The sequence below is a fragment of the Pelodiscus sinensis genome, chromosome 4, assembly GCF_052426305.1.
Source record: "Pelodiscus sinensis isolate ZL-2025 chromosome 4, ASM5242630v1, whole genome shotgun sequence".
In the NCBI taxonomy this organism is placed as follows: domain Eukaryota; kingdom Metazoa; phylum Chordata; order Testudines; family Trionychidae; genus Pelodiscus; species Pelodiscus sinensis.
The window spans coordinates 19,572,024-19,597,645 of NC_143055.1; the positions used below are offsets into that span (position 1 = coordinate 19,572,024).

The following is a 25,622-nucleotide window of genomic DNA, read 5'->3' on the forward strand; positions in this document are numbered from 1 at the left end:
ATCACTGTCTCTAAATTGAGTGGTTTCTTTAAGGCATTAAGGCAGGCCCAAACTGTAATGTGATGAGGCAAGTATGAGAAGCCACCAGGTGGAGTGATGAACCTTGTATAATAATACACATACACTGTATATCTTCAAAGCATTGTACAGACCTCAGCTATTGGACTCTTTACCATCCCTCAGAGAGACAGGGCAGATTAGAGGGCGAGAGTAGGTAGAGGTAGGTAGAGAGAGAGGCTACGTCTGCATTGGCAAGATTTTGCACAAAAGCAGCCGCTTTTGCGCAAAATCTTGCAACCTGTCTATACTGGCCGTGAGTACTTGCGCACACTGACATTCGAATGTTTAAAATCAGTGCTTCTTGCGCAAATACTCTGACGCTCCCACTCAGGGATAAGCCCTCTTGCGCAACTGTTCTTGCGCAAGAGGCCAATGTAGACAGGCAACATCAATTTCTTGCGCAAGAAAGCCCGATGTTTAAAATGGCCATTGGCGCTTTCTTGCGCAAGAGAGCGTCTACACTGGCACGGATGCTCTTGTGCAAAAGCACATCTTTTGTGCAAAGGCACATGCCAGTGTAGATGCTCTCTTACTCAAATACTCTAATGCAAAAACTTTTGCGTTAAAGAGTATTTGTGCAAAATCTTGCCAATATAGACATAGCCAGAGAGAGAGAGAAAGGCAGCTCTAATAAGCAGAAACAACCCTGACTAATTAGGAAAGGGTTACTTCAGGGCAGCCAGGAACACCTGACCCGGGAGTTATCATGGGCAACATGGGAGTAGCTGGTATAAATCAGTTAGGCTCAGCTGATCTCACCTGAAGCTGCTATGGGTCCTTTTTCAAAAGCCTTCCCTGCTTGGGGGAAGAGGAGAGTGGGAGAGGAAGTTGGAGTGAGAGAGAGCATAACAGATAAGGAGAGAGTCAGAAAAACTGAGAGGGAGATATCAGTGTTGCCAGAGACAGCAAGAGGATGAGGAGCTCCAAAAAAAGAGTGTTTGGGTTCCCTTCCCAGGTAGCCTGAGAGTACAACCAGTAGCTGGAGAGGACTGTTTACCCCACCCAGACTGACCAGGGGGTGCCTGCCCCATGCCCTTTTTAGCCGAGGGTCAGAAGCCCAAACCCTGGCAAGGACAAGCAGGACCTGTGCTGCAGTACCTAGACTGTGAGATTGTGGAATGAAGAGGTGTCTGGGACCCAGGAGTAAGACTGACCTTGCAACACCCCATATTGAGATAGTAAAAAGAACTATCACCACCAGCGGTTAAAGGCCACATTTTCGGAAGTAGCATTTACTCAGTGCACACATTGAAATGCATAGGGATTGATTTTAAAAGCGTGGACACCCATATAAACTCCAAATGATGCTGTGTGCTGAACAGCTCAGAGCAGATCAGTGGCAGTCCTGACACTAGAACTCTGGAGTCCCTCACACCCAGGCTTGTGACTGGTCCAGGAGACTAAGCTGCTTCTGTGTAAAGTCCTTACGCTGCTACACACTCATTAGGATATAGAAGGAAGGCAGTTTCTCTTCCACTCCAGGCACAGGCATTGTGAGGCTTAATAAATGTGTAGTCTTTAAAGTGCCACTGGATTCCTTGTTGTTTTTGCTGAAACAGACTAACACGTCTACCTCTCTGACTCCTGCTTAAAGTACCCTCCCAGTAGGCTCATGTACTGTACATGACTGATAAAAATTCTCAATTTGTTTAGATGACAACCTGTACAGATGTTGCCATATTCAACATCTGGAAAGATACTTGATGCAACGACAGTTTCCCAGTTGGAAAGGTGTTGTAGACCCGATACACACTGTATATTGAGAATCATTTCTGCATGGCTGCTATTATGGGGTAGGTTTGCAGTCCCATTTAAAAAACAAAACAAAACAAGGAGCCCTGATATTTTTTCTCTTCACTCTTTGTCTTTGTTTAACAAACAACAGTCTATTTAATACACTACATTGTGAGACTAAACGTGTCACTTCCTCAGAAGTTTGCAAAAGAATTAACTCTATATCCTATATGCATGACAGTTTGCATGACCAGCTGAACACAAACAAGCTGTAGAATCACCTTTAAATTTCATGGCAGTTACCATCATTCGTATGCCACCTGGAAAACTCTGTGTTGTGAGCCTCAGACTTCTCATAGCATCTTTACTGAATGTGCATATGTGTGAAAGACCCCACCAGTTTAGAAAGGGGGTGAGAGGAGAGATAACTAAGCTTACTGAAGAACCACATTTTACCCCTACATTCTCAGACAAACTAGAAAAAAGAAATAAAAGTTTTCATCTTTGACTTCAAGACTTGTGTATTTTACTTACAGACCTCTAAACACTTCAGGCAGGAAGGGTCTCTATGTGTTTGTATAGCATCACGCATAATAGGCCCTGTATTTTGTAGCTGATTCCATCATATTATAATAGTAATATTTTGTTAATTAACAGCAGCAAAACAATCTGAGAGAAGAAGAAACTGTTGAATATTCTACAGATCATTATAGGTGACCTAACAAGCACAATGGGAATTCTCTCTCTAAAGTTTATCCAATTGCCACTGTAGTATTAAAAATGAGCCCGCACAAATTACATCAAAATTCCACTGTACACCTACCTAGCAGACTAGGTAATCAGGAAAAACTCCCAACAGGGTGAAAAAGAAAAAAAGAGTACCATAGAGACTTATTTTGCCCCTACGTAAATACAATTTACTGCTGCACAGGAGTTAGGAAGCAAAGGGGAACTCCCAGTATACATTCCATTTTACAGCAATTCCCTACAAAATGTTTCAGTCAGTAGAACTACAAAGAGCGTCCATAACCCTATCAGACTGCCATACACATGCAAAAGGAATAATTATTAAAATGAAAAAAGTGTCAAGCTATTATTTCAGAACACTAGGTGCATGCAAATAATCATAGTAGAGGAATAAACTAACAGTCATTTCACACGATACACCCTGCAGGAATCACTTAGCTGGATGGTTTGAAGCTTTTGCCCGAGCTAGAATAGAACAGGCAAACTTTTCCAAACAATTCTAAATGCCTAAATGCAGAGGCAGAGCATTCTCCATCCCACAAGTGCCTTGTAAATGGAGAGTATATTTAAAGAGCTGGGTGCTGCTCAAGGGGAGGGACAGAGACAATGAGACTGATTAAGTCCTGTTGAAATCCTAGGGCTGAATTTGGTCCGATCCATGCAAGTTTTTATCTCCAGGGACTTACACAGAATCCTGTTTTGAATCACTATAATGACTAAAAGTCATTTGAAAGATTTCTGATTAATACTGTTCAATAGTCTGCACCACAGACCCGAACAGCCTCCTCTACGTCATGGACAGCAGAATGGCCTTAGGTCAGGATAATGATCCCCAGCTGCTACTAGAGTCCTTTATCCAAAATAAAGCATCAGGCAAAAAGATTGGGATTCTCTTTTCAGATGCAGGAATTGCTGATTCTGTTTTGATGTTCAGCTATAGTAATTCTCTTCTAGGCCAGAGAATGATGCAGAGTAAAAATTTCAAAAAAACCAACCAACCAAACAAAAAAACCCAAAACCTATACCACAGAGTAAGGTATTAGTTTTGACAGCCTAGGACTCATTTTCAATAGTTGTTAAGCACTTGGAGGGTCAGAGTTTCAGAAGGTACTTAGATACCTGTAAGTGTTTTCAAAAACACGTACATGTCTAAAATCACTTTCAGGTGCCTAAATACATTTAAACAAAAACTGGGTCCTTCAACTCCTACCTTGCAATAAGACTTTACAGAAGAGATATCCTAAATAACATCTGAAAATGGTATTCAGGTGCTTTTGAAAATTTTCCCCACTGTCTATCAAATGTTGGTTCAGCAATAATGGAGAACTAACACTGAGCTAATAGCTGAAGTCTTTGTTCATTCTACAAGAGACTTTGTTCATTCTCCATCCTTCCCTCACCAAGTAGAGCATTCGTGGTATTTTTAATTTCATACAGTGTTTAGGCACTACAATGATGAGCCCGTTATAAAAACTGACAATTAGAAAGATTCCCAGACTGTTATTGACAGTTGTATCTGGATTAGTTTAGACTATAGAAACAATATGGCTAATTGAAGAAATGATATCTTAAATACATTTCACTCACTGTATTTCACGATTAAGTGAGAATGTTATCTAAAATTCCCAATTAGATTATGTCAGCGCAAGATGATAAAGTATTCTACGGCTCGTCTAGTGGTCCCAGCAATTTCTGTAGAATTTGAAGTTTAACATACCCTGAAGAAATTAAATGCAGAAATTAGACCTGTAAGCATTTCTGATGCATTGCAGTAGCTGGGACATGAGGGCTAATCGTAATTACTACTTTTTGTCATCACCAATTTAGGTAGTTCTAACTTCTGGTCTAAGGATTGAACCAAATCCCCAATCCATCAAGTTCCAGAGAGTCTCTCCCCTCCTCCTGCCCTCCAATATCCCCTGACATTTCTGAAGTTTCAGTAATTCTCAAAAATGGATTTTCAGGCCCATTCTCAGCATGTTTTACCCGTTTTTCTTTGGGGAGTGTCTCCGGAAGCAGGAAGAAGATGAAAATTAAATCAGCAACAGCAAATCCAAGTGCAACCAAAGCTGACCGAAGATAGAAGACTTCTTTCACTGTTTCCATGGCAAGATAAGCACCAATCATAGGACCCACAGTAAATCCCAGCGAGAAAGCAATACCGATCATGGCCTGTTGGGAAACAGTAAACCTGAGGTTTTAGACATAGGTTTATTCATGACTGGGAATTTTTTTTTTTTTTGGTGAAACTTGATAATATTCTGACAGAAGCCAAATTATTGTGCCAAATGCTAACACATCAAGCATGAAGATAATGGAATTAAGCATCTTTTGACCCCAGTTCAGAGAGTCTCTTTCTAAATATCCACAAAGCAAAAAAAATCTGCAATCACCTCAAGAGAACGGGGAAGTGTGTGGCAAACAGCAATGAATGGCAAGACAGAAATAGCTGCAACAGAATTTAAGCATTCATGACTAGGCAGAAAATAAAAAGAGCTACCATTCAATAAGTGGCCATGTCAATTTTCAGCTTGGTAAAGGGCTTTCAGGGATCATTTCCACTACTAAGGCTCCTTTGAAATAAGGAAAGAGGAGGAAAAAAATAGGGGGGAGGTGAATAATATGCATGTTAATTCAAAGCAGATCTAAGACCACTTAGCCCCGGGATGCTCCAAGTAGGATGGTGTCAGTGCGTATGCACCACCATGGTGGCAATGATGTTGTTTCTCATCCCCCAGGGTTCTTTGCTATTCCCAGAGTCTGCCCTATAGATACAAAATCAGATAAAAGGTGAGCAGGCTTGACCAGGGCAGAATTAGGATTGGTGGATTCTTTTTAAAAACAAAACATAAAAACAAAAAAACACCACCCTTGATGGTGCAGGAAGTCATAAAGGTGTCCAGGGACATCCTTAGGATTTTCGGGGCCCTACATAGTATTATTAAATTGGTGCCTTTATGCACAATGGCAGCCCAAAGGGGAGGACGATTTTTTATAGATGTGATTTTATAATCTTCAGAAACATACTAATGAAATATTTTTAAAGTAAAATTTTAACTAATGTCCTGTAGGCTAACCCAGTAAATTCAGAAACTGACAGTATCTAGGGGGTTCCAAATGCCTGTTAAATGGCTTCATTACCTCTTGAATGGCTCTTTCACAGGTTCAGTGTTCTGCTAGTATGTTTGGCAGTCTTTTTCACTTTTATATTAATGAAATACTCTCCAGAGGAAGTAGAGCCACAGAACAAGAATAGGAAGAGGTGGGTGGGTGGGCATTAAAACCCAATGGTGCCCCAATTTTTTGGATATTCTGCATATGGGTAAAGCTGCATATTCTGTGTATGAGTAAAGTCATCCCTGAAGGTGCATGATTAAATATCTGTCTTCCTGCCAAGTTAGCATTAAATCAGTGCATCAAAATGATGCTCTAATGCTGGAAGGAGGAGGCTAAAAATGTGGTGCAGTTTAATAGCCTATGCAAGCACAATGGGACTTTGCACAGAATTTAGTCCAGCATCTTTAAGAGGAGTCATTTAAAACAAAATCTAGGTCCTGGCCACTTGCTATCCGAGTACAGGAGTTCTATCCCTGTTTCCAAATGAATCCTCATTGGGCCTGAGAACAGGCTCTTTGCATTTCTGCCTCAGATTCACAAACTGTAAAATAAAAACATCACTACAGGCTTGTCTACCACACAGGAGAATAGTGAGTAGCATTGTATGGAAAGTGCTTTGAAATTAAAAGCTCTGTATCAGTACTTAGTATTATTGTTGAATTTAAAGCTCTCCTTTAATTTAAAGATCTTTTAAAAAGATTGTCCCCCAGAGCAATTTAACCAGGATACAGAGATTATCTGCTAAAAATTCACCAAATAATTTCAGTAAGATAAACTATTAGTACACTTCCTTTTCTATAATGTATAACAGTTGCTACAATGCTATATAAATATTACTCCCAAGGTAACTGCATTTCACTTGTGGGTGAAAATGACTCCTATATAAAATTGGTAAATCAATTTGTAAAGTGCTTTAATTCTGGAAGAATGGCACTCTGAAAGTGTAAATATCATTTGAATACATCACAGGGAACAAAACGTAGGCAACTTTGCTGAAAAATTAACAACAAATCCTGTATGTATAGCCAGCATTTGCAACTCACCATGCCCTTACTTCTAGCTTTTGGAGAGTGCAAGTCAGCAATTATAGCAGTGGAGAGACTGACATTCCCTTTGCTTATTCCACCTAGAACTCTGGAGAGAAGAAAAATACCAAAACTCCTGGAGATAGCCCATAGTGCATATGATGCTATCAAGCCCACCTGCAGAGAGAGGAGGAGATTTATCTTACATAATATACTAAAATCAGCATCATTTTAGGACAATTTTCTAGTTAGACTAATTTTTGAAAAGCAAAATCAACATCTGCTCCACTAATCATGCAAAACCAAATGCTTTCTTGAATAAACTGACATTTCACCAGATACTGAGTGTCAGAAAGTAGAAATCCAATAAGGAGAATGTGTAATCATTTCACATAATCCATGATTAGATTTCCTTGTAACATAATGTATGCCTGATGCAAAAATGATATTTTTATGCATTGAAGGGTGTCGAGAACACCTTTTTACAAGCTTACTCCATTTAGTTTGAAAGACAGGCATGGAAATGGTTTTGAATATAATTAAAATGTTTAAATCAAATTTGCAACCCAGATAAATTCTAAAACAAAACCGATTATCCACTGATCTGAAAGTCAGTTTTAGCCCTAAGGTTTAGTGAATAATAATTGAACTCACACATGTTTACTGCATTGATCTACAAAGATGCTGGGTTGTGTATGTTATTTGCTGCTAAGATCCCTTATGTATGTTCAGACCTGCAGTATATTATACCTAAAATCAGATCCCTACATTTAAGCTCATAACAGCTTCCACAGAGAGAAACTGTTTGGCGAATGTTTATTAATAGAAAGCAACGTATGTATTTATTGTATCAAAAATCCAAAGCTTTGGATGGCCAAAGGTACAAATTATTATCCCTATTATATAGATGGAGAATTTAGGGAGAAAAAAAATAAGTCCAACATTATCAGATTGGATGACTTAAAGCCAAGCACATAAATCCATATATAGGTACTTGTACAGGTAATACGATTTTACATGTTAAAATGTCAATGGCATTGAGATGCCTAAAAGATACAATGAAATGTTTTTGAAAATCCCAGTAGGTGCCTATCTGCACCTTTAAGCACTTAAATGCCTTTTAAAATCTGGCCATACGTGCTGAGGATGACACATGCAAGTTTGATCAAAGTGACTTGGCAAGGTAAGGTAGCAGAAGTAAGGACTAGTGCTCTGCATTAACCACACTGGCCCCTCTCTGTATGTGTGATTTATGCTGATTCTAGTCAGGATGCCAGACGTACCACTGTCAACAACATGATCGGCCTTCTCCCCATGCAGTCAGATGCAGCACCCGTGAGTGGAGAGGAAAAAAACTGCAGGATGGAAAAGATGGAGCCAATCAGACCTAGAAAAGATTGATGGTTAGACTTAATAACAAGACTTGCTGCCTTAGTGTTAAACACCAAGGCAGTTTAAGTGTTTAAGACCTATCGCTTTGCTATGGTCCTTAAAAAAGCCAAGAAAGAAAGAAAGAAAGAAAGAAAGAAAGAAAGAAAGAAAGAAAGAAAGAAAGAAAGAAAGAAAGAAAGAAAGAAAGAAAGAAAGAAAGAAAGAAAGAAAGAAAGAAAGAAAGAAAGAAAGAAAGAAAGAAAGAAAGAAAGAAAGAAAGAAAGAAAGAAAGAAAGAAAGAAAGAAAGAAAGAAAGAAAGAAAGAAAGAAAGAAAGAAAGAAAGAAAGAAAGAAAGAAAGAAAGAAAGAAAGAAAGAAAGAAAGAAAGAAAGAAAGAAAGAAAGAAAGAAAGAAAGAAAGAAAGAAAGAAAGAAAGAAAGAAAGAAAGAAAGAAAGAAAGAAAGAAAGAAAGAAAGAAAGAAAGAAAGAAAGAAAGAAAGAAAGAAAGAAAGAAAGAAAGAAAGAAAGAAAGAAAGAAAGAAAGAAAGAAAGAAAGAAAGAAAGAAAGAAAGAAAGAAAGAAAGAAAGAAAGAAAGAAAGAAAGAAAGAAAGAAAGAAAGAAAGAAAGAAAGAAAGAAAGACACACTCTGTTACATTGTGATTAGCAGTTATCTACCTGGAATGCAAACACCCCCAAAATTTTGAGGCTAGGTTATCATTTGACTAAATTTAACTAGACTTTTAAGGGAAAGGGAAATGAGGACAAACCAGAACACATAAGACTTATGGGAGGAAAGAGGGTGTGTCAATAAAATGCAAATTAACTGATATTTTCTATGTCTGATTGAAAACTCTTTCTGTTCATGAAGAGATAATAATATAGCAGTGGTTCCAAATCTGTGGTCCCCAGACTCTGGGGGGGGAGGGGGAGAATCCTTATTTTTCTTTTTCTTTACCCTACCGGGGAGTGGGGGAAGTTGGGCTGTGAAATTTTAATAGATTGAAAAGGGGTCCGTATGCTCAAAAAGGTTGGGAACCACTGTAATATAGGATTTAGCAGTGAGGCAGTGTAACACACAGTTCTTTTAAATAGGGGTTTTTTGGGGGGGGGTTTTGATTAACTGAACTTGGAGCTTATCTTTTCTCCCCTCAGTATGAAAGGGAGCAGTGAGACACATGATTGTAGGTGCAGCCCACACAAAAATGGCACTGAGTTTACATATCTGAAGAGGTTCCTCGAAACCTACATTCTGTCCCTGTGAAATTCAGTTCCTCTCTTCTCTTGCCATTTCTACCTTAGCGCCCTCATTAATTTGCAATTGTGACGGGGTGAAGTCACAGAAGACTCCTTGGGGAGGCTTCCTAGAGTGCTGGCACAGCCACTGCCACCCTCATTTTGCTCTTTGGGACTTCTCGCTTCCCTGTCCTGCTAGGCCAGGTTCCTGGTCTCCCCTAGCCAAGGCACAGAGCTGAGAATCATTCCCCCACTCCCACCCCTGAAAAGCAGCACAGACACTAAATCTCTTCAGGTCCAAGGAGAGTGCAGTTTTGGGCCTAACCCCCTGGGACATCACTCCCCAAATGGGATCCAAACCCCCACTCAATTACTTGAGTAAGCCCCCTTTAACAATGAAAGGGGGAATGTATACACTGATTGCTCCCCCAGGTAATAATTATTTACACGGTGCTTGATAGTAAGTAAAAATGATTTTATTAAGTACAAGCAGCAGGATTTAAGTAGTAATAAGTGAGAACAGGCAGGGCAAATTAGATCACAAATTAAAAATATCAGAAAACGCTTAGCTAATTCTAACACTAAATCCTCAGTACAAACTTATTACAAACTGACCCTAAAACTGTTTCTGTTCCAGCTTCACTTTCAAACCAGGGAAAAACTCCACTTCTTCTTGGGGCTCTGGTTCACCCTCCTGAGTGTGCCAGCCAAAGACAAAAGACTCTTACTTTCCTGTTGTTTTTAAAGATTCTCTTATTATATGGGGAGTCACCTGAACCATCTCCCTATGTCTAATTTTGCACACAAGAATGATACATACACCAAAATAAGATAAATAGACCCAGAGGATTAAGACATAAAGATTGATAGGTTACATGAAGTAATTTGCTCAAAGCACCTTTGAGTTATATATTATGTCCATAAGTCCATTTCATAAAGCATGGGAGGGGAGGTGAACCATCTCAGCAATACTTTGTGACAAGCTGTCAAGAAAATGCATTTTTCTTTAAAAAGAGAGAGCTACGTATATGTCTTTCTTAGACCACCTAACAAGGCTGAAAATGCTCAGAGGTTGGAATAAAATTCTGCACCCATTGAATGATAAAATGGTGAGGGCAGGAGAGGAGTTAGTTAACAGGGCTGCAGGCAGGTAAGAGGCACTGGAAGGAGCTTGCTGGGCTGTAGATGTTGAACACCCACTAATTTTTCCCCTTGGATGCTTCAACCCTGGAGCACCCATGGAGTCAGTGTCTTGCTGATTTACCTCCATTCCTGGGAAGCTCAGTGAAAAAGTAGTAAAGTCAAGCAGGCCTGGTCTAGGAAGCAATACTGGGGAATAGGTTAAACAGCTTGCCTGACTAGTCAGAGATATTAGTTCCATATAAGCAGCACCATTTGCCAAATATTTATATTCTGCTTCTCTTGGGTATTTTTACTCTGAGTAAAAGGACTCCAAGGACTTTTACTCTCTTGCATATCTTTTACTCTGGCATCTAAGCCCCAGCACCATGTTTACAAGTTGTTCATAAATAAAAACATTCACATAGATGTGATCCTGAAAGCAACACTGGATCACAGTTTCATTCATACCTCCAAACAAGACCATGTTGTACTTCCTCTCCAAAGGCACCCCAATGACTGCGGCAAACCAATCCACTCCCTGTTGCAGTGAAAGATAGAAACCATCCTACAAAAGAGAGCCATACTGTTAATGGCACTAGGGAACAAGCCACTCTTGCAGGCTGTGACATGATTTGCAAAAATGCTGCATTGCTTCATAAACCAAAGACCACTTCAGACAACTTCCTTCCCCAGGCATGCTCATGGGGCATATGCCTGATGGATCGAATTAGTCACAGATAACCATCCCTGCCATTGACCTTCCCTCTCTCCCTCTCAAAATCTCTTCCATGATAGCAAAACAATTATTTCCCTCTCCCTCAGCACCTCCATTACTCCAGACTACTTCAAGCCTTTACACTGCTTCTGAGTAATGCAGGAAATACATTTCTGTATTGTAGTTTAAATGAATTACTCAAAGTAATAAAATAAAGAAAGAATAAAGAAAGAATAAAATAAAGTAAAGAATCTATTTGTCAAAAAAACAAATTACCTGAATCTTTTTTGTTTCTTTAGATAGACAGACTGGTTGCAGGTACTTTGAAATACATTATCAGCATAATTGAAAATGGTATGATTATACGGTATTATTTTGACAAATAAAATATGCAGAATGTTAAAATATTGTTCGTAGAATTTTAATTTTGTGTGCAGAATTCCCTCCACGAGTAAAGTGCCAATTACACGTGAATTGACACTCTCCACACAGAAGCTGAGCAGAGACCTCAGCTTGAGAACAAAGGACAGAGACCAAGGGTAAATGTGGGCTCTACTGGGACTGATTAAGGAACTCAGAGAGAGAGAGATGGAAAATGGAGTTCACTATAGCTTGACTGGTGAATTGCTCTCACTGGTTCAGAATGAGCTATGGACTGCTTATGCTGTGTACCAGTGAACTCCTACCCCATTTTGAAAATGCACCTTAGGTCTCACCACAAATCCTTGCAAGGATGCATTAGTCCCTGAAGAGTGCAGAAGTCTATTTCAGATGCACTCACTGGGCAGAGTGCACAGTGTAAAGGAGGAGTGCTGTAGCCCAGTGTTTCTCAACCAGTGGTACGAATACCCTTAAGGGTACGTAAGGGAAGTCTGGGGGGTACATCACAACAACTGAAACTTGGAGAAAACTGAATTTTTGTTTTAAGTTTTACAGCGCTTTATTATTTTTGTACTGTTTACACCCAAAAATGTAATCGCCTGCCCAGCTACAATTAAGTTGTTTAAACAAATGTGTTGCGATAGTAGAAAAAAAAATTGTGTGTCTGAAAATTGTAGGTATTGAGGGTATTTTTTTCAAAGAGGTACTTTATAAATAAAAAGGTTGAGACACACTGCTGTAGCCCACAGACACAAGTCTAAGAGGCAGTAAGTCTGCAGGGCTTTTCCTGAAGGCAAAGTGAGACTACTTGGGGTCTGCAATGCTGAAGGAATTCTCCCAGGAGATTGTTTAAAACCTGGGATGTAACACAGATCCTGTGGATCCATGACACACTTCCTCATGACACTGTTAATCAAGTTTTGACAGGTATAGACTGTCTAGCCATAGATGGCTTTGGGGCTCGTGAATCCTGCCACTGCTATCGGGGGGAGGGGGGAGGGGAAGCAAAGCTTCAAATGGATTCCCAGTTTACACAAACAGTACCACACTTGACATGGGATCATGGGGTTCAGTGCTATCTCAGCAGCATGCCAATTGGCATTTTGCTAGTTGTATCCAGATGCTCATAGATCCATCAATGTGCTTTCTGCTGAGCTGCTCTGAAGACGACCCAGTAGCTGGGACTTCTTCTTTCAGCTGATCATAATTGTGTGAATGCTTGGGGACCAGAGGCATATGCCCCATCTCTACACAAGTAGCGCAAAGTCCAGGAAAGGGAATTAGAGTGGTGGACAAAGAATAAGAGGGCTTAAGGTGATGAAAGAATGCGGGGAGAAAGGGGAGAGCTCTCTCAAAAAAAACTCAAAAAACCACAAACACCAAAGCTCCGTGTATTGCTTTAAGCAGAGGCATCTATTTACCTATAAAACCAACTGGCAAAGAAGTCAGTATTTTCCATTTCAATGTAGTTGCTGGAACTGGCAAACAGATTTGACCATCCAGGCATAGGTGTTGGAAGTAGGCGTGTGGGAGGTGCTGCAGCACCCCGGGGTTAGAAGTGGTTTCCATTATATACAAGGCTTACAGTTTGGATCAATGGCTCTCAGCATTCCCATTGTACAAATTGTTCCAGTACCACTGCATCCAGGAAGGTCCCTGCATCAAGTTCCTCTCTCCCAGAACCAGGAGAGACAGAGGAGAGACTGCAGACTCTGTTACCAGTAGGGTTGCCAGATGGTTTCAACAAAAATATTGGACACAGTACATCACAATCTACATCACATCTTACTTGGAAAATACCGGACATTTATATTTTCTCAATTTGTTTCCCAAACAGAAAGCTCAAATACTGGACTGTCTGGTTCAAAACCAGACACCTGGCAACCCTAGTTACCAGGAGACCAGGGCTTCACGCCTCATGGAGCTTCATCTCAGCTGGCTGAGCCACGCAGAAGGAAGAAGCCCAGCATTAGAAGAAACCTCTTAGCTGGCCACTCATTGCTGGAGACCATGGCTGTGTCTACACTACAGAGTTTTTCTGGGATACTGAAGGTATCCCGGAAAAACTCTGCTGCAGCCAAGGAATGCATCTGCTTTTTCACATCAGTTTCCAAAAAAGCAGGCACGCTCTTTCGGAAGCCCTGTATTCCTCATTTTATGAAGAACAAGGGCTCTTTCAAAAGAGGAGGTTTTTCCCGCATTTGGCCCCATGTAGACAGGCCAAATGTTAGAAAAGCCTCTTCCAAAAATAGAATCAGAAAAAGATACGCAAATTGCGGTTCACAATTTGCATACCTTTTTCCAAAAAATAATTGCAGTGTAGAGATATCTCATGAGAACACAGACACACATGAGTAAATGAACAGCGAGGAGCAGAGCAAAGGCAAGACAGTAACGAGAACTAGTAATCTCTGGATTTTCCCTAACACAGATATCTGACCTCAACTCATTGACGAAGAGGAGACAGTCTTACTAGGCAAAGGAAAATAAATCAAATCCATAAGAACAATCTAAATTAGGAATGTTATAATGCATGTATTGAAGTAAAGTGTAACCGCTGAAAAATGTCAGTGATTACAGTCACACATGCAGGGAGGGCAGGCGGTCTCTGGGAGCTGGTGTGCATGGCATGGGGAGCCAGCTTAAAAGCCAGCTCTTTGCACATACTGGTCCCCACCTGCCCCTTTGTGCTGCTGCCTCTGATACAAAGGCAGAAACATGGGAAGGGGGGAGTCAGTGCATGTGGGGAGCCAGTTTAAAAGCTGGCTCACATGTGCATCGACTCCTGCCTTCCCTTCTTTCCCCCCATTGCTGCTGCTGCTGAGGCGGGGGGCGGGGGGAGGGAGCTGTGTGGAACTGTGCACATTAACCAATGAGCCTAGACTCATTGGTTAATAGTGTACACAGTTACACTTTCACATCTCTAATCTAACTATCCTTTCGACTAGGGGGTCCCGGTTGTTCTGCAAGTAGATTTTGAGCAATGCCAGGGGAATGGTCAACCCTCACATTCCCTTTTCTGCATCAAATTCTTCAGGTCACCTTGCGCCCAAATTGTATTTTCAGCAAGGAGAACTTAGGTATTACTTACGTCATTCTTGCTGTAATATTCGAGGATTGAAGGAAGGAGTGGCAAAATAAGAGTGAATCCCAGCAGGTCTATAAGGAGTGCCAGGAAGACAATGGTGATCACCCGACTGGAGCCATCTTCAGCCTCTAACTTGCCTTTGCTGGGGCAGCTAATTTCCCCCGTTCTCATGGCCATATTCTCAGGCACTGCACTTCTGAAACAGCATAACAGCACAGCATTCACTCCGAAGCATGTTAAGTACTGAGGTTATTTCATCCAAAGAGGAAGAACTTGCTGACTCATTCTCTCTCCATTTCCCCAATGCAACCTTATAGTAATTATTAGTTTAGAATCATGATTCACTAGGGGGTAGCTATTTTGAAAACAGAACAGCCCATTGGCCTCCCAATTCCTGGTCCTTTATTCTAGTAAACATGGGACATGATGGCAAGGACTACTGTTCAAGGGAAAAGTTCAAGTGCTCAGTATAGTCAGTCCCAACTAAATGGATCTGCATCTTAACAGGATACGAGTGCTAAATCATAGCATCACTAAGTATACCTCTTCCATGTTTAAATACAATTTTTCTGGACTTGCTAAATTTTGTAGAAGTGTTTTCAAGACAGTATTGAAGTGCAATCAGGAAATGAAAAAGTCTCCTGAAGCAGGTATCCAGCAGTATTTATGTCTATAGTAGATATTAAAGTGAGTACGGCTGTACAAACAGCTACAACAATTGACTCACTGACCACTTTAGGGAGGGTGTCAGAGTCAGTAATGACAACTCCAGAAATACAGTGTAACAAAGTTTCCTTTGAAATTACTAATAGGTCTTCAAATCTATACCAAAATCATAGGAGGGGCATAACTGTAAGGCAGCTTGCATGGCTTTACATGGCTCTCATTTTATTTTTTTATTCTTCTGACATAACTATCAGCAAAATGTTTTAATTATTTGTATTTTGGAAGCATCTAAAGATCCCTGCCAGGGTTAGGGCTCCATTATGCTTAATAATGTACAAAGAAAACAGTCCATGTCCTGAAAAGTTGACAGTCCATGTCTGTCTGTGATATATTACAAAAAGTTAGCACTTTGTCAAACAAGTAGGGTCGAGGGCAGCGGAGCTAGCCAAGGGAAATGGGGGGGGGGGGGGGCGGGAGAACCAGCAGGCAGGAAGCAGGGATGGCTGGGTGGGAGGGTCAGGGGCAGCGGGTCTGGCCGGGGGAGGTGGGGACTGGCCGGCAGGAAACAGGGCTGGTTGGGGGCAGCAGGGCTGGCCAGGGAAGATCGGGGGGGGGGGGGGGGGAGGGGGAAGAGAACCGGCTGGCGGGAAACAGGGCTGGCCAGGAGAGGGTTGGGGGGAGTGAGACTGGCGGGGGGGGGGGGGAGAGAATTAACTGGCAGGGAGCGGAACTGACCCGAGCACACGCAGATCCTGGGGCGCTACCCGTGCCACCCACGTTCCCGGCGAAGCACGAGTGAGTCTGGCCCCAGGGATTCCCTCCCGCCCCAATCCCACCCTCCTTGCATAGTTGCATACTGCCTAGCTGGTAGACACACTCACATAGCGTGAGCATGTCTACCAGCCAGGAAGTTCATAACTACATACTCCTAATAATAATAAAACTTGCCTAATTAGAAAATACCAGACATTTTATATGTCCAGAATTTTCTCAATTTGTTTCCCGGACAGAACCGTCAAATACTGGACTGTCCAGTTCAAAACCGAACACTTGGCAACCCTACAAACAAGATGGAGTGATTTAAAATGTTTTTAAATCAGCAAGCATGAAACGTTAATTTAAATAATTGTTTTAAGACTTGTTTTGTATTTGTACTTTTGATATTTCTCTAAAGAAAGTTTCATTCTCATTTGTTGGTATAATTATTAAAATATGTTGATTTGTAAAGAAATATGGCCTTTACATTAAATGTGACACTTTTTTGGGTAACCAGGAAGAGACTGTGCATCTAAACACATTCATTTAAGCAATGATATAATTTATCTTACATTTATTTATGTTCTTAATGTTTACATTATTCAGATTTTTAATTTTTTGTGTTAGAAAATGGTAACTAATGCATTTCTTATTTACTAAGTGATTTTTTTTAATTTGGGATTTTTGTCAAGCTGCATTTGTATGAAATTTGGAATTCAATTAAAAATGCATAACAGCATTTCAAAATTGTTTTATGAGTTAAATTACATGTGCTGGATACATAAAAATAAAAATGTATGGTTTTATTTAATAAATCCGTTTTAAATGCAAGGCAGCATTCGCTGAAGTTAGTGAATTAACAGATTGTATCTGGTAACAATGGACCAGATTTTTAAAAGGTACTGTATTTAGATACAGGAACCCGCAGGGAAAACGCAAAAGACGACGACCTTGGACTATGTGGAAAAGATCTACTGAGATTGGGATACTCCTGGAGTCAGTTAGAAGTTTTGTCTTAAGACAGAGTGAAGTGGAGACTTGTAGATGACCTATGCTCCACTCAAAGTAGAAGGGTTTAAGAAGATGATTATGGTGCAGATAGGCCCTAAGTAGGATTGTCAAGAGTATCAAAGCATTAGATGTTTATCTGATCTTTAGAAGAGCTACATAGCTTTGAATCTGGCAGCATGTCCTTCAGGATATTAGAATTAATATCATCCTCTTCCATCTGGTTTTAACTCATAGGTTAGAAGAGAAAAATAAACTTTCCAACATTTTCAACTCGCAGTTTCTCAACATTGACTGAACTGGTGAAGAAGAAATGAAAATACTCTCTCTGCCCCTGCTACCTAAGCTGACATCAAACGTAATTAAGGCAAAAGCTTTTCTGCACAACAGAAATTGAAAGCAGTCACATTTGAGAAAATGCAAATATAGTACCATAAATCATTCAATTGTAAAGGCTGAATATAACAAATTCGTAATGTGGTTAATGATATTGTGACATACTCATAAAGCCAGATTTGATCCAAAAAATTAAAGATGCTTCCTCTGATTCTGTAAAGTTAAAGATGTTCTCCTTGATTCTGTGCATTACTAAAAATGTAGCCCCTTTTAAAATCTTTAAAATTTTAGGATGCCTCATTGCAGCATTTTCTTTTTAATTTTAGTGAGCTTAATAGATGATAATATATTTAGGCCTTAACACAGGGGTGGGCAAATACTGACCCATGAGCCTGAATCCAGTCCGCCAGGCCCCCACAATTATATTCACCTGCATGGCTGCAGGTACCAGCAACTGCAGCTCCCATTGGCCATGGATAGCCCATGCAGGTAAATATAGTGATGGCGGCCCATCATGGGCTAACCCTGGCAAACCACCACCATGTTATTACCCACCCCTGCCTTAAAATTAAATTTGAAATTATGGCAGTTTAAAACAGCTTATACTTAAAAGAAAAATGTACTTAATTTAAATAAGAAAAATTGTTTAAATTAAAATATCCTTTCAAAAATTTATTTTTATCCAGAGTGTTGTTAAAACACTGCAGTGCAATTGCTCTCCATTCCCATAACAATCATCCCTCCCAAAGTCCCAAGCACTCCCACTCCCACCAAACCCCCCCCCCCCACAACCCAATTTTAAATGCTGATTTTGTGCTTACTGGATCAAACAGCAAAAATGGGGGGGGGGGCTACCTCTTTATACTCTTTTCATTAATAGCCAAACTATCATTGACTTCCATTTTTGATTGGGCCCACTGAATAATTTCTGGCATGAGTTCTATATTAAGAGAGATACTCTGTATCCCAAGTACAAATCACTGGGGAAACAGTATTAACAGATAGTTTCTAGTAACTTGGCATACATCGTAACACTCAGAGTTCCTAAAGCACCTAAAGTTCACAGACAGATATTTTTACTACAATTCTTTATTACTGGGTTTTGCGTATTGAATCTAAATTATTAAGGAACTAACATTCTGGAGCAAACACAAGAGGATGCTTCCAATCCACTTATTAATAAGAATAGTTGCCGTAAAGCAAGTGAACAAACTGCTGCATATAACAGTTTGTGTTTTTTTAAATGTATAAGAGTATATGAGCTTTTTTAAGTTGCAAATTACTCTAATTATAAATTATATACTCTAATTTACATTATTTGTAGGGCCTCTATTTTTCCAGATTTTTAATTTACCACTTTTGAGTTCTATGTAGATACTTAAAAATCATAGGATTTGGGGCTCTTTGAATATACTGTAACAAGTAATGTATGTACTGTAACATTATGTAATATATATACTCTTCGTAATGTTCTCTGGTGCACTTCAATATAGCATTTTTCCCACATACTTTAGGCATACCAGCAGTGTTTACATTAATCAATTAATATGCCATATTACTGCACTTTAGAAATCACACCTTAGCAGTTGGAATTACTATTTTGTGAAGACAAGCTCCTAGATATGAGTAACCATTTCTGGTATTGATTGAATAAATGCAAGTTTCTGTTTTTGAAAAATTTGGGACGTTTTATCACATAAAACTAAAAATCAGGAGTTCTGATTATTTATTTATCCAAAAGAGACTTTTTTATCTGGGTAGTTGAATCAACTGTGAGCATTAGGTTAGGCCTTGACATTTAGGTCAGGAATTTTTCCATTCTAATTTTTTCCGGCTCTTCCAGGTTGCAATCTACTCTATTTGTTGAGCCCTGCTCATTTTTCTTTGATTAGTGATCACGAGAAGTTATAGTTCAAGCCTTCACCTTTTTCTTCAGCCAGCAAGCCAGAGTGCATTTCATAATACATGATCATCCTGGCTTTCATTAAATGCAAGCAACATTTCATCTGTGCCTTACAGCCTACCTTACTTCCTGCAATACTATTCCATAGTAGGGGATATTTTTGTTCAAGGAAATAGGGACTAATGTTGTTGTTACCTGCACAGCATGTGCCATGTTTGTCATCCTCCTGGAAGATAGAAGGGATTTCATTTGCACTGAGTGAAAGCTGGTCGCCATTTTGGAAGAAAAAAATTAGAGGACCTGAGGCCCAAGAATCAACCCTACCTTCCATCAGAGATGATGAAGACTTCCTCAGTAGAAGGGAGCATTTGATACTGCAGCCACAGCAGGCTGAAGAGCCAGTGAGGGCAGTACAGGACAAGGAAGAAAACTGGCAGAATGTAGCCTCCAGGAGAAGAGAGCCAACTCAGGTATCCCCAGTTCCACAAGAGATAAGTAACAGCCTTCAGGCTCTCTGCACAGGCACTACGGTGGAGTATGCTTTGGCAGGGACCACTCAGGGAAGAAATGAGAAAAAGACTCCATCGACTGGAAGGCATGGGATGTGTAGGCCTAGGGATGGGGGTTCCATGACCACCACCACCCCCCAAAAGAAGAAGACTGGTAGTGGTGGTTAAGGACTCCCTTCTAAGAGGGACAGAGTAATCCATCTGCTGTCCAGACCTGGAATCTTGAGAAATGGGCTGCTTACAAGGAGCCAGAATTCAGGATGTGACCGAGAGCCTTCCAAAACTGATCAAACCTTTGGCTCGCTACCCCTTCCTGCTTCTCCATGTATGAACTAACGATACAGTCAAGAATGATCTTGAGCAGGTCACTGCAGATTATGTAGAGCTGGGAAAAAGGATCAAGGAATTTGAAGTACAAGTAGTGTTCTTGTCCATCCTTCCTGTTGAAGGAAAAGGTCTAGATAAGGAAAAAAGCGCCAGTCTAGACACTGATCTTGCGGAAAATAAAGCCTTTTCCGAAAGATCCCTTACGGCTTTATTTTCTGCAAGATCAGCGTCTAGACTAGCGCTTTTTTCCAGCAAAGCTCCGTGCGGAAAAAAAGCGGCAGCCATTTTTATGCTAATGAAGCAGGGGAGATTTAAATCCGCACTTCATTAGCAATTGCGATACGTCTAATTTACATCCCTTTTCCGAAAAAGGGATGTAGTCTAGACGTAGCCTATGGGTTAAGTTTAGAGGCAGAAGCAACAGGGGTGATGTTGTGCTTGGTGTCTGCTATCGACCACCAGAGCAGGTGGATGAAGTAGACAAGGCTTTCTTCAGACAACTAAGGCTACATCTATATTGCGCATTCTTGCACAAGAAGATATGCAAATGAGGCACGGTGATGAAAATAAGTGACAGAACGGCTCTTGTGCAAGAGGGGTTTTTGCGCAAGAAAAAGCAATGTAGACAAGGTCAGCTCCCAGACTACTGGGCTAGGCAATGCAGTATGGGAAGGAGATGGGCAGCCCTTGGTGGAGAAAGAACAGGTTAAGAACTATTTAGAAAAGCTAGACATACACAAATCCATGGGTCTGGATTTAATGCATCCGAGGGTACTGAAGGCAAATGTCATTGCATAGTCTTTGGCCATTATCTTTGAAAACTCATGGAGACAGGAAGAGATCCCAGATGATTGGAAAAAGACAAAGGTAGTGTCCATCTTTAAAAAAGGGAATGACAATCCAGGGAACTACACACCAGTCAGCCTTACCTCAGTCCCCAGAAAAATCATGGAGGGGATCCTCAAGGAATCAATTTTGTAGCACTTGGAAGAGGGGAAAGTGATCAGGAATAGTCAACATGGATTCACCAAGGGCAAGTCACGCTTGACCAATCTGATTAGCTTCTATGATGAGGTAACTGGCTCTGTGGACATGGGGAAGTCAGTGGATGTGATATATCTTAACTTTAGCAAAGCTTTGGATACAGTCTCCCACAATATTCTTGCCAGCAAGTAAAGGAAGTATGGATTGGATAAACGGACAGTAAGGTGGACTGAAAGCTGGCTAGATTGTCAGGCCCAATGGGTAATAATCAACATCTCGATGTCAGCTAGGCGGTTGGTTTCAAGTGAAGTCCCGCAAGGATCAGTTCTAGGGCTGTTTTGGTTCAAGATCTTTATTAATGACCTGGATGAACATAAGAACATAAGAATGGCCGTACTGGGTCAGACCAAAGGTCCTTCTAGCCCAGTATCCTGTCTACCAACAGTGGCCAGCACCAGGTGCCCCAGAGAGGATGGACCGAAGACAATGATCAAGCGATTTGTCTCCTGCCATCCCTCTCCAGCCTCTGACAAACAGAGGCCAAGGACACCATTTTATCCCCTGGCTAATAGCCTTTTATGGACCGAACCTCCATGAAATTATCTAGCTTCTCTTTAAACTCTATTATAGTCCTAGCCTTCACAGCCTCCTCTGGCAAGGAGTTCCACAGGTTGATTACACGCTGTGTGAAGAACTATCTTTTATTAGTTTTAAACCTGCTACCCATTAATTTCATTTGGTGACCTCTAGTTCTTCTATTTAGGGAACTAATAAATAACTTTTCTTTATCGGCCCTCTCCACACCACTCATGATTTTATAGACCTCTATCATATCCCCCCTCAGTCTCCTCTTTTCTAAACTGAAAAGTCCCAGTCGCTTTAACCTCTCCTCATATGGGACCCGTTCCAAACCCCTAATCATTTTAGTTACCCTTTTCTGAACCCTTTCCAAGGCCAAAATATCTTTTTTGAGGTGAGGAGACCACATCTGTACACAGTATTCAAGATGTGGGCATACCATAGTTTTATACAGGGGCAGTAAGATATTCTGGGTCTTATTTTCTATCCCTTTCTTAATAATTCGTAGCATCCTATTTGCCTTTTTGACCGCCGCTGCACACTGTGTGGAAGTTTTCAGAGAACTGTCCACGATAACTCCAAGATCTCTTTCCTGATTTGTTGTAGCCAAATTAGCCCCCATCATACTGTACGTATAGTTGGGGTTATTTTTACCGATGTGCATTACTTTACACTTATCCACATTAAATTTCATTTGCCATTTTGTTGCCCAATCACTCAGTTTGGTGAGATCTTCTTGGTCCCTCACAGTCTGCTTCTGTCTTGATTATCCTAAACAGTTTTGTATCATCTGCAAACTTTAGTACCTCACTGCTTACCCCTTTCTCCAGATCATTTATGAATAAGTTGAAAAGGATTGGTCCCAGGACTGACCCTTGAGGTACACCACTAGTTACCCCTCTCCAATCTGAAAAATTACCATTTATTCCTACCCTTTGTTTCCTGTCTTTTAACCAGTTCTCAATCCAAGAAAGGACCTTCCCTCTTATCCCATGGCCATGTAATTTACACAAGAGCCTTTGGTGAGGGACCTTGTCAAAGGCTTTCTGAAAATCCAAGTATACTATATCTACTGGATCCCCCTTGTCCGCATGTTTGTTAACCCCTTCAAAGAACTCTAACAGATTAGTAAGACAGGATTTCCCTTTACAGAAACCATATTGATTTTTGTTCAACAGATGATGTTCTTCTACATGCTTCACAATTTTATTCTTTACTATTGTTTCGACTAATTTTCCCGGTACTGAAGTTAGAATTACCGGTCTGTAATTGCCAGGATCGCCTCTAGAGCCCCTTTTAAATATTGGTGTCATGTTGGCTATCTTCCAGTCACTACGTACGGAAGCCGATTTAAAGGATAGGTTACAAACCAAAGATAATAGCTCAACAATTTCCCATTTTAGTTCTTTTAGAACCCTTGGATGAATGCCATCCGGTCTCGGAGATTTGTTAACATTAAGTTTTTCTATTTGTTCCAAAACCTCCTCTAATGACACTTCAATACGGGACAGTTCCTCAGATTCATCACCCACAAAGGACGGTGCAGATTCAGGAATCTCCCTAACATCCTCAGCCGTGAAGACTGAAGCAAAGAAATCATTTAGTTTCTCCGCAATGGCTTTATCGTCCTTGATTCCTCCTTTTATAGCTCGATCATCTAGGTGACCCACAGGTTTTTTAGCAGGCTTCCTGCTTCTAATGTACTTAAAAAACATTTTGTTATTTCTTTTTGAGTTTTTTGCTAGCTGTTCCTCAAAATCTTTTTTTGCTTTTCTTATTACATTTTTACACTTGATTTGACAGTGTTTATGTTCCTTTCTATTTATCTCACTAGGATTGGACTTCCACTTCTTAAAAGATACCTTTTTGTCCCTCACTGCTTCTTTTACATGGTGGTTAAGCCACGGTGACTCTTTTTTAGGTCTCTTGCTATGTTTTTTAATTTGGGGTATACATTTAAGTTGGGCCTCTATTATGGTGTCTTTAAAAAGTTTCCATGCAGCTTTCAGGGATTTGGCTCTAGTCACTGTGCCTTTTAATTTCTGTTTAACTAACCTCCTCATTTTTGTGTAATTCCCCTTTTTGAAATTAAATGACAGGGTGGTGGACTGCTGAGGTGTTCTTCCACCACAGGAATGTTGAATGTTATTATATTATGGGCACTATTCCCAAGCGGTCCGGTAACGGTTATATCCTGGACCTGATCCTGCACTCCACTCAGGACTAAATCAAGAATTGCCTCTCCCCTTGTGGGTTCCTGCACTAGCTGCTCCAAGAAGCAGTCATTTAAGCCATTGAGAAATTTTATCTCCGCTTCTCTTCCTGAGGTGACATGTATCCAGTCAATATGGGGGTAATTAAAATCCCCCATTATTATAGAGTTCTTTATTTTGGTAGCCTCTCTAATCTCCCTCAGCATTTCAATGTCAGTATTGCTGTCCTGGTCAGGTGGTCGGTAATATATCCCTACTGCTAATTTCTTATTATTGGAGCATGGAATTACTATCCATAGCGATTCTATTGAACATGTTGATTCACTTACTATTTTTATTTCATTTGATTCTACATTATCTTTCACATACAGTGCCACTCCGCCACCCACCCGGCCTGCTCTATCCTTTCGATATATTTTATATGAAGGGATGGATTGCACCCTCAGCAAATCTGCGGATGACACTAAGCTAGGGAGAGAGGTGGATACCTTGGAGGGCAGGGATGGGGTACAGGATGACCTAGACAGATTAGAGGAGTAGGGGCTTGGAAGCTGACTGGTCCATAACTCACCCTTAGTGCCTCAACAAAAAACAGGACGATGTAGCACTTTAAAGACTAACAAGATGGTTTATTAGGTGATGAGCGTTCGTGGGCCAGACCCACTTCCTCAGATCAATTTGTGGAAGTCATTTGTCAGGGGCAAGCCCCTTGCGGGGCGGGGAGGAGGAAATCCCGTTTCCCAGCTGGCGGGGGGGGGGTCTGCCAGCAGAAGGGAAAAGCCTTTCGTGACTCATTAAGAGGCTGGGTTGGAGTCCTGAGGGAGAGAAAGAGCAGCAGGGCCGGTTTCTCAAACTCCTTACCCCCTCCCGCGTGAGCCCCAGGGCGGATGAAGACACACGAGCCAAGGGAGCAGCCCCCCGCCCCCTCTGAGCCAGCCCCACCGCCGGAGCCCAGCACAGCTCCCGCTTGCCCACCCGGCGCGCCCCAGTCCCCTCCAGCCAGGCCCTACGCTCTCGCCTGCCCAGTCCACCCGCCCCCTCAGCTGCTGTACCTGCCGCCGCCTCCCCCTAGCCCGGGCGGCCCCGCGGGATGCTGTCGGCAGCGGGCTGCCCGCTCCACCTCTGCTTTCCAAGAGCGCTCCACACGGCCGCGGCGCTTCCTCTTCCGGGCTGCTGCTGCAGGAGAGGGCTGAGTCCTGCCCAAGGAGCCGCCGCTGTGGCCCCAGCCTCACTCTCCGGGCAGGGCGGGAAAACGCCCTTAGAGGAGAAGTCCTGTAACGGGGAAGTTGCCCGCTCTGCCGAGGGGGGAGTTTGCAGCGTGTAAAGTCCCCCTCTTTTAGAGCCGCTACCGCATTCAGAAACCCTCCTCACCCCCCAAAAAAATAAACCCTCGAGACTCCTCACAGCAGCCTGGTAACTTCCCCTCCTTTGAGACAACTGCCCAGCCTTAAGCCTGAGGCTTTTGCTTTGATCTAAGGTTAATGGCCTAACATTTCAACATCCAGCATAAACTTAGTAGTAGACACAATGCTTATTATACACACACCATCCTCCTATCCACACAAGACCTTCTGTTGCTCCTACCAGCAGGAAATGTTTGCAAACATTGCTCTTGTTATAATCAAGGTAAAAATCTCATTTTAAAAGGTTAAGATAGCATCCGTATCTAAAAGGAAATGTACTGATTTTTTTCTCCTATGACTCCCTTGAGAGCATTAGGGTTGCTCACACAACATCAATTGTACAA

General features: G+C 41.3%; 1 protein-coding gene across 2 annotated transcripts in view; it reads right to left on the bottom strand.

Moving 5' to 3' along the window:
* The window catches only part of SLC75A1 (solute carrier family 75 member 1), a 54,762-nt gene extending 29,486 nt beyond the window's left edge, over positions 1-25,276 (bottom strand). The window contains exons 1-6 of one of the 2 annotated variants that reach the window (XM_075930857.2): positions 24,928-25,276; positions 14,598-14,790; positions 10,879-10,975; positions 7,967-8,070; positions 6,702-6,860; positions 4,528-4,713 (exon numbers count right to left, since the gene is read on the bottom strand). In XM_075930857.2, the coding sequence (XP_075786972.1) occupies positions 4,528-4,713; positions 6,702-6,860; positions 7,967-8,070; positions 10,879-10,975; positions 14,598-14,771 (720 nt within the window). In that variant the 5' untranslated portion in view covers positions 14,772-14,790; positions 24,928-25,276. Of the gene's footprint in view, positions 1-4,527; positions 4,714-6,701; positions 6,861-7,966; positions 8,071-10,878; positions 10,976-14,597; positions 14,791-24,927 lie in introns of those variants that run through there. The other variant, XM_075930858.2, reaches the window with a different exon arrangement.
* Positions 25,277-25,622: the final 346 nt, after the last annotated feature.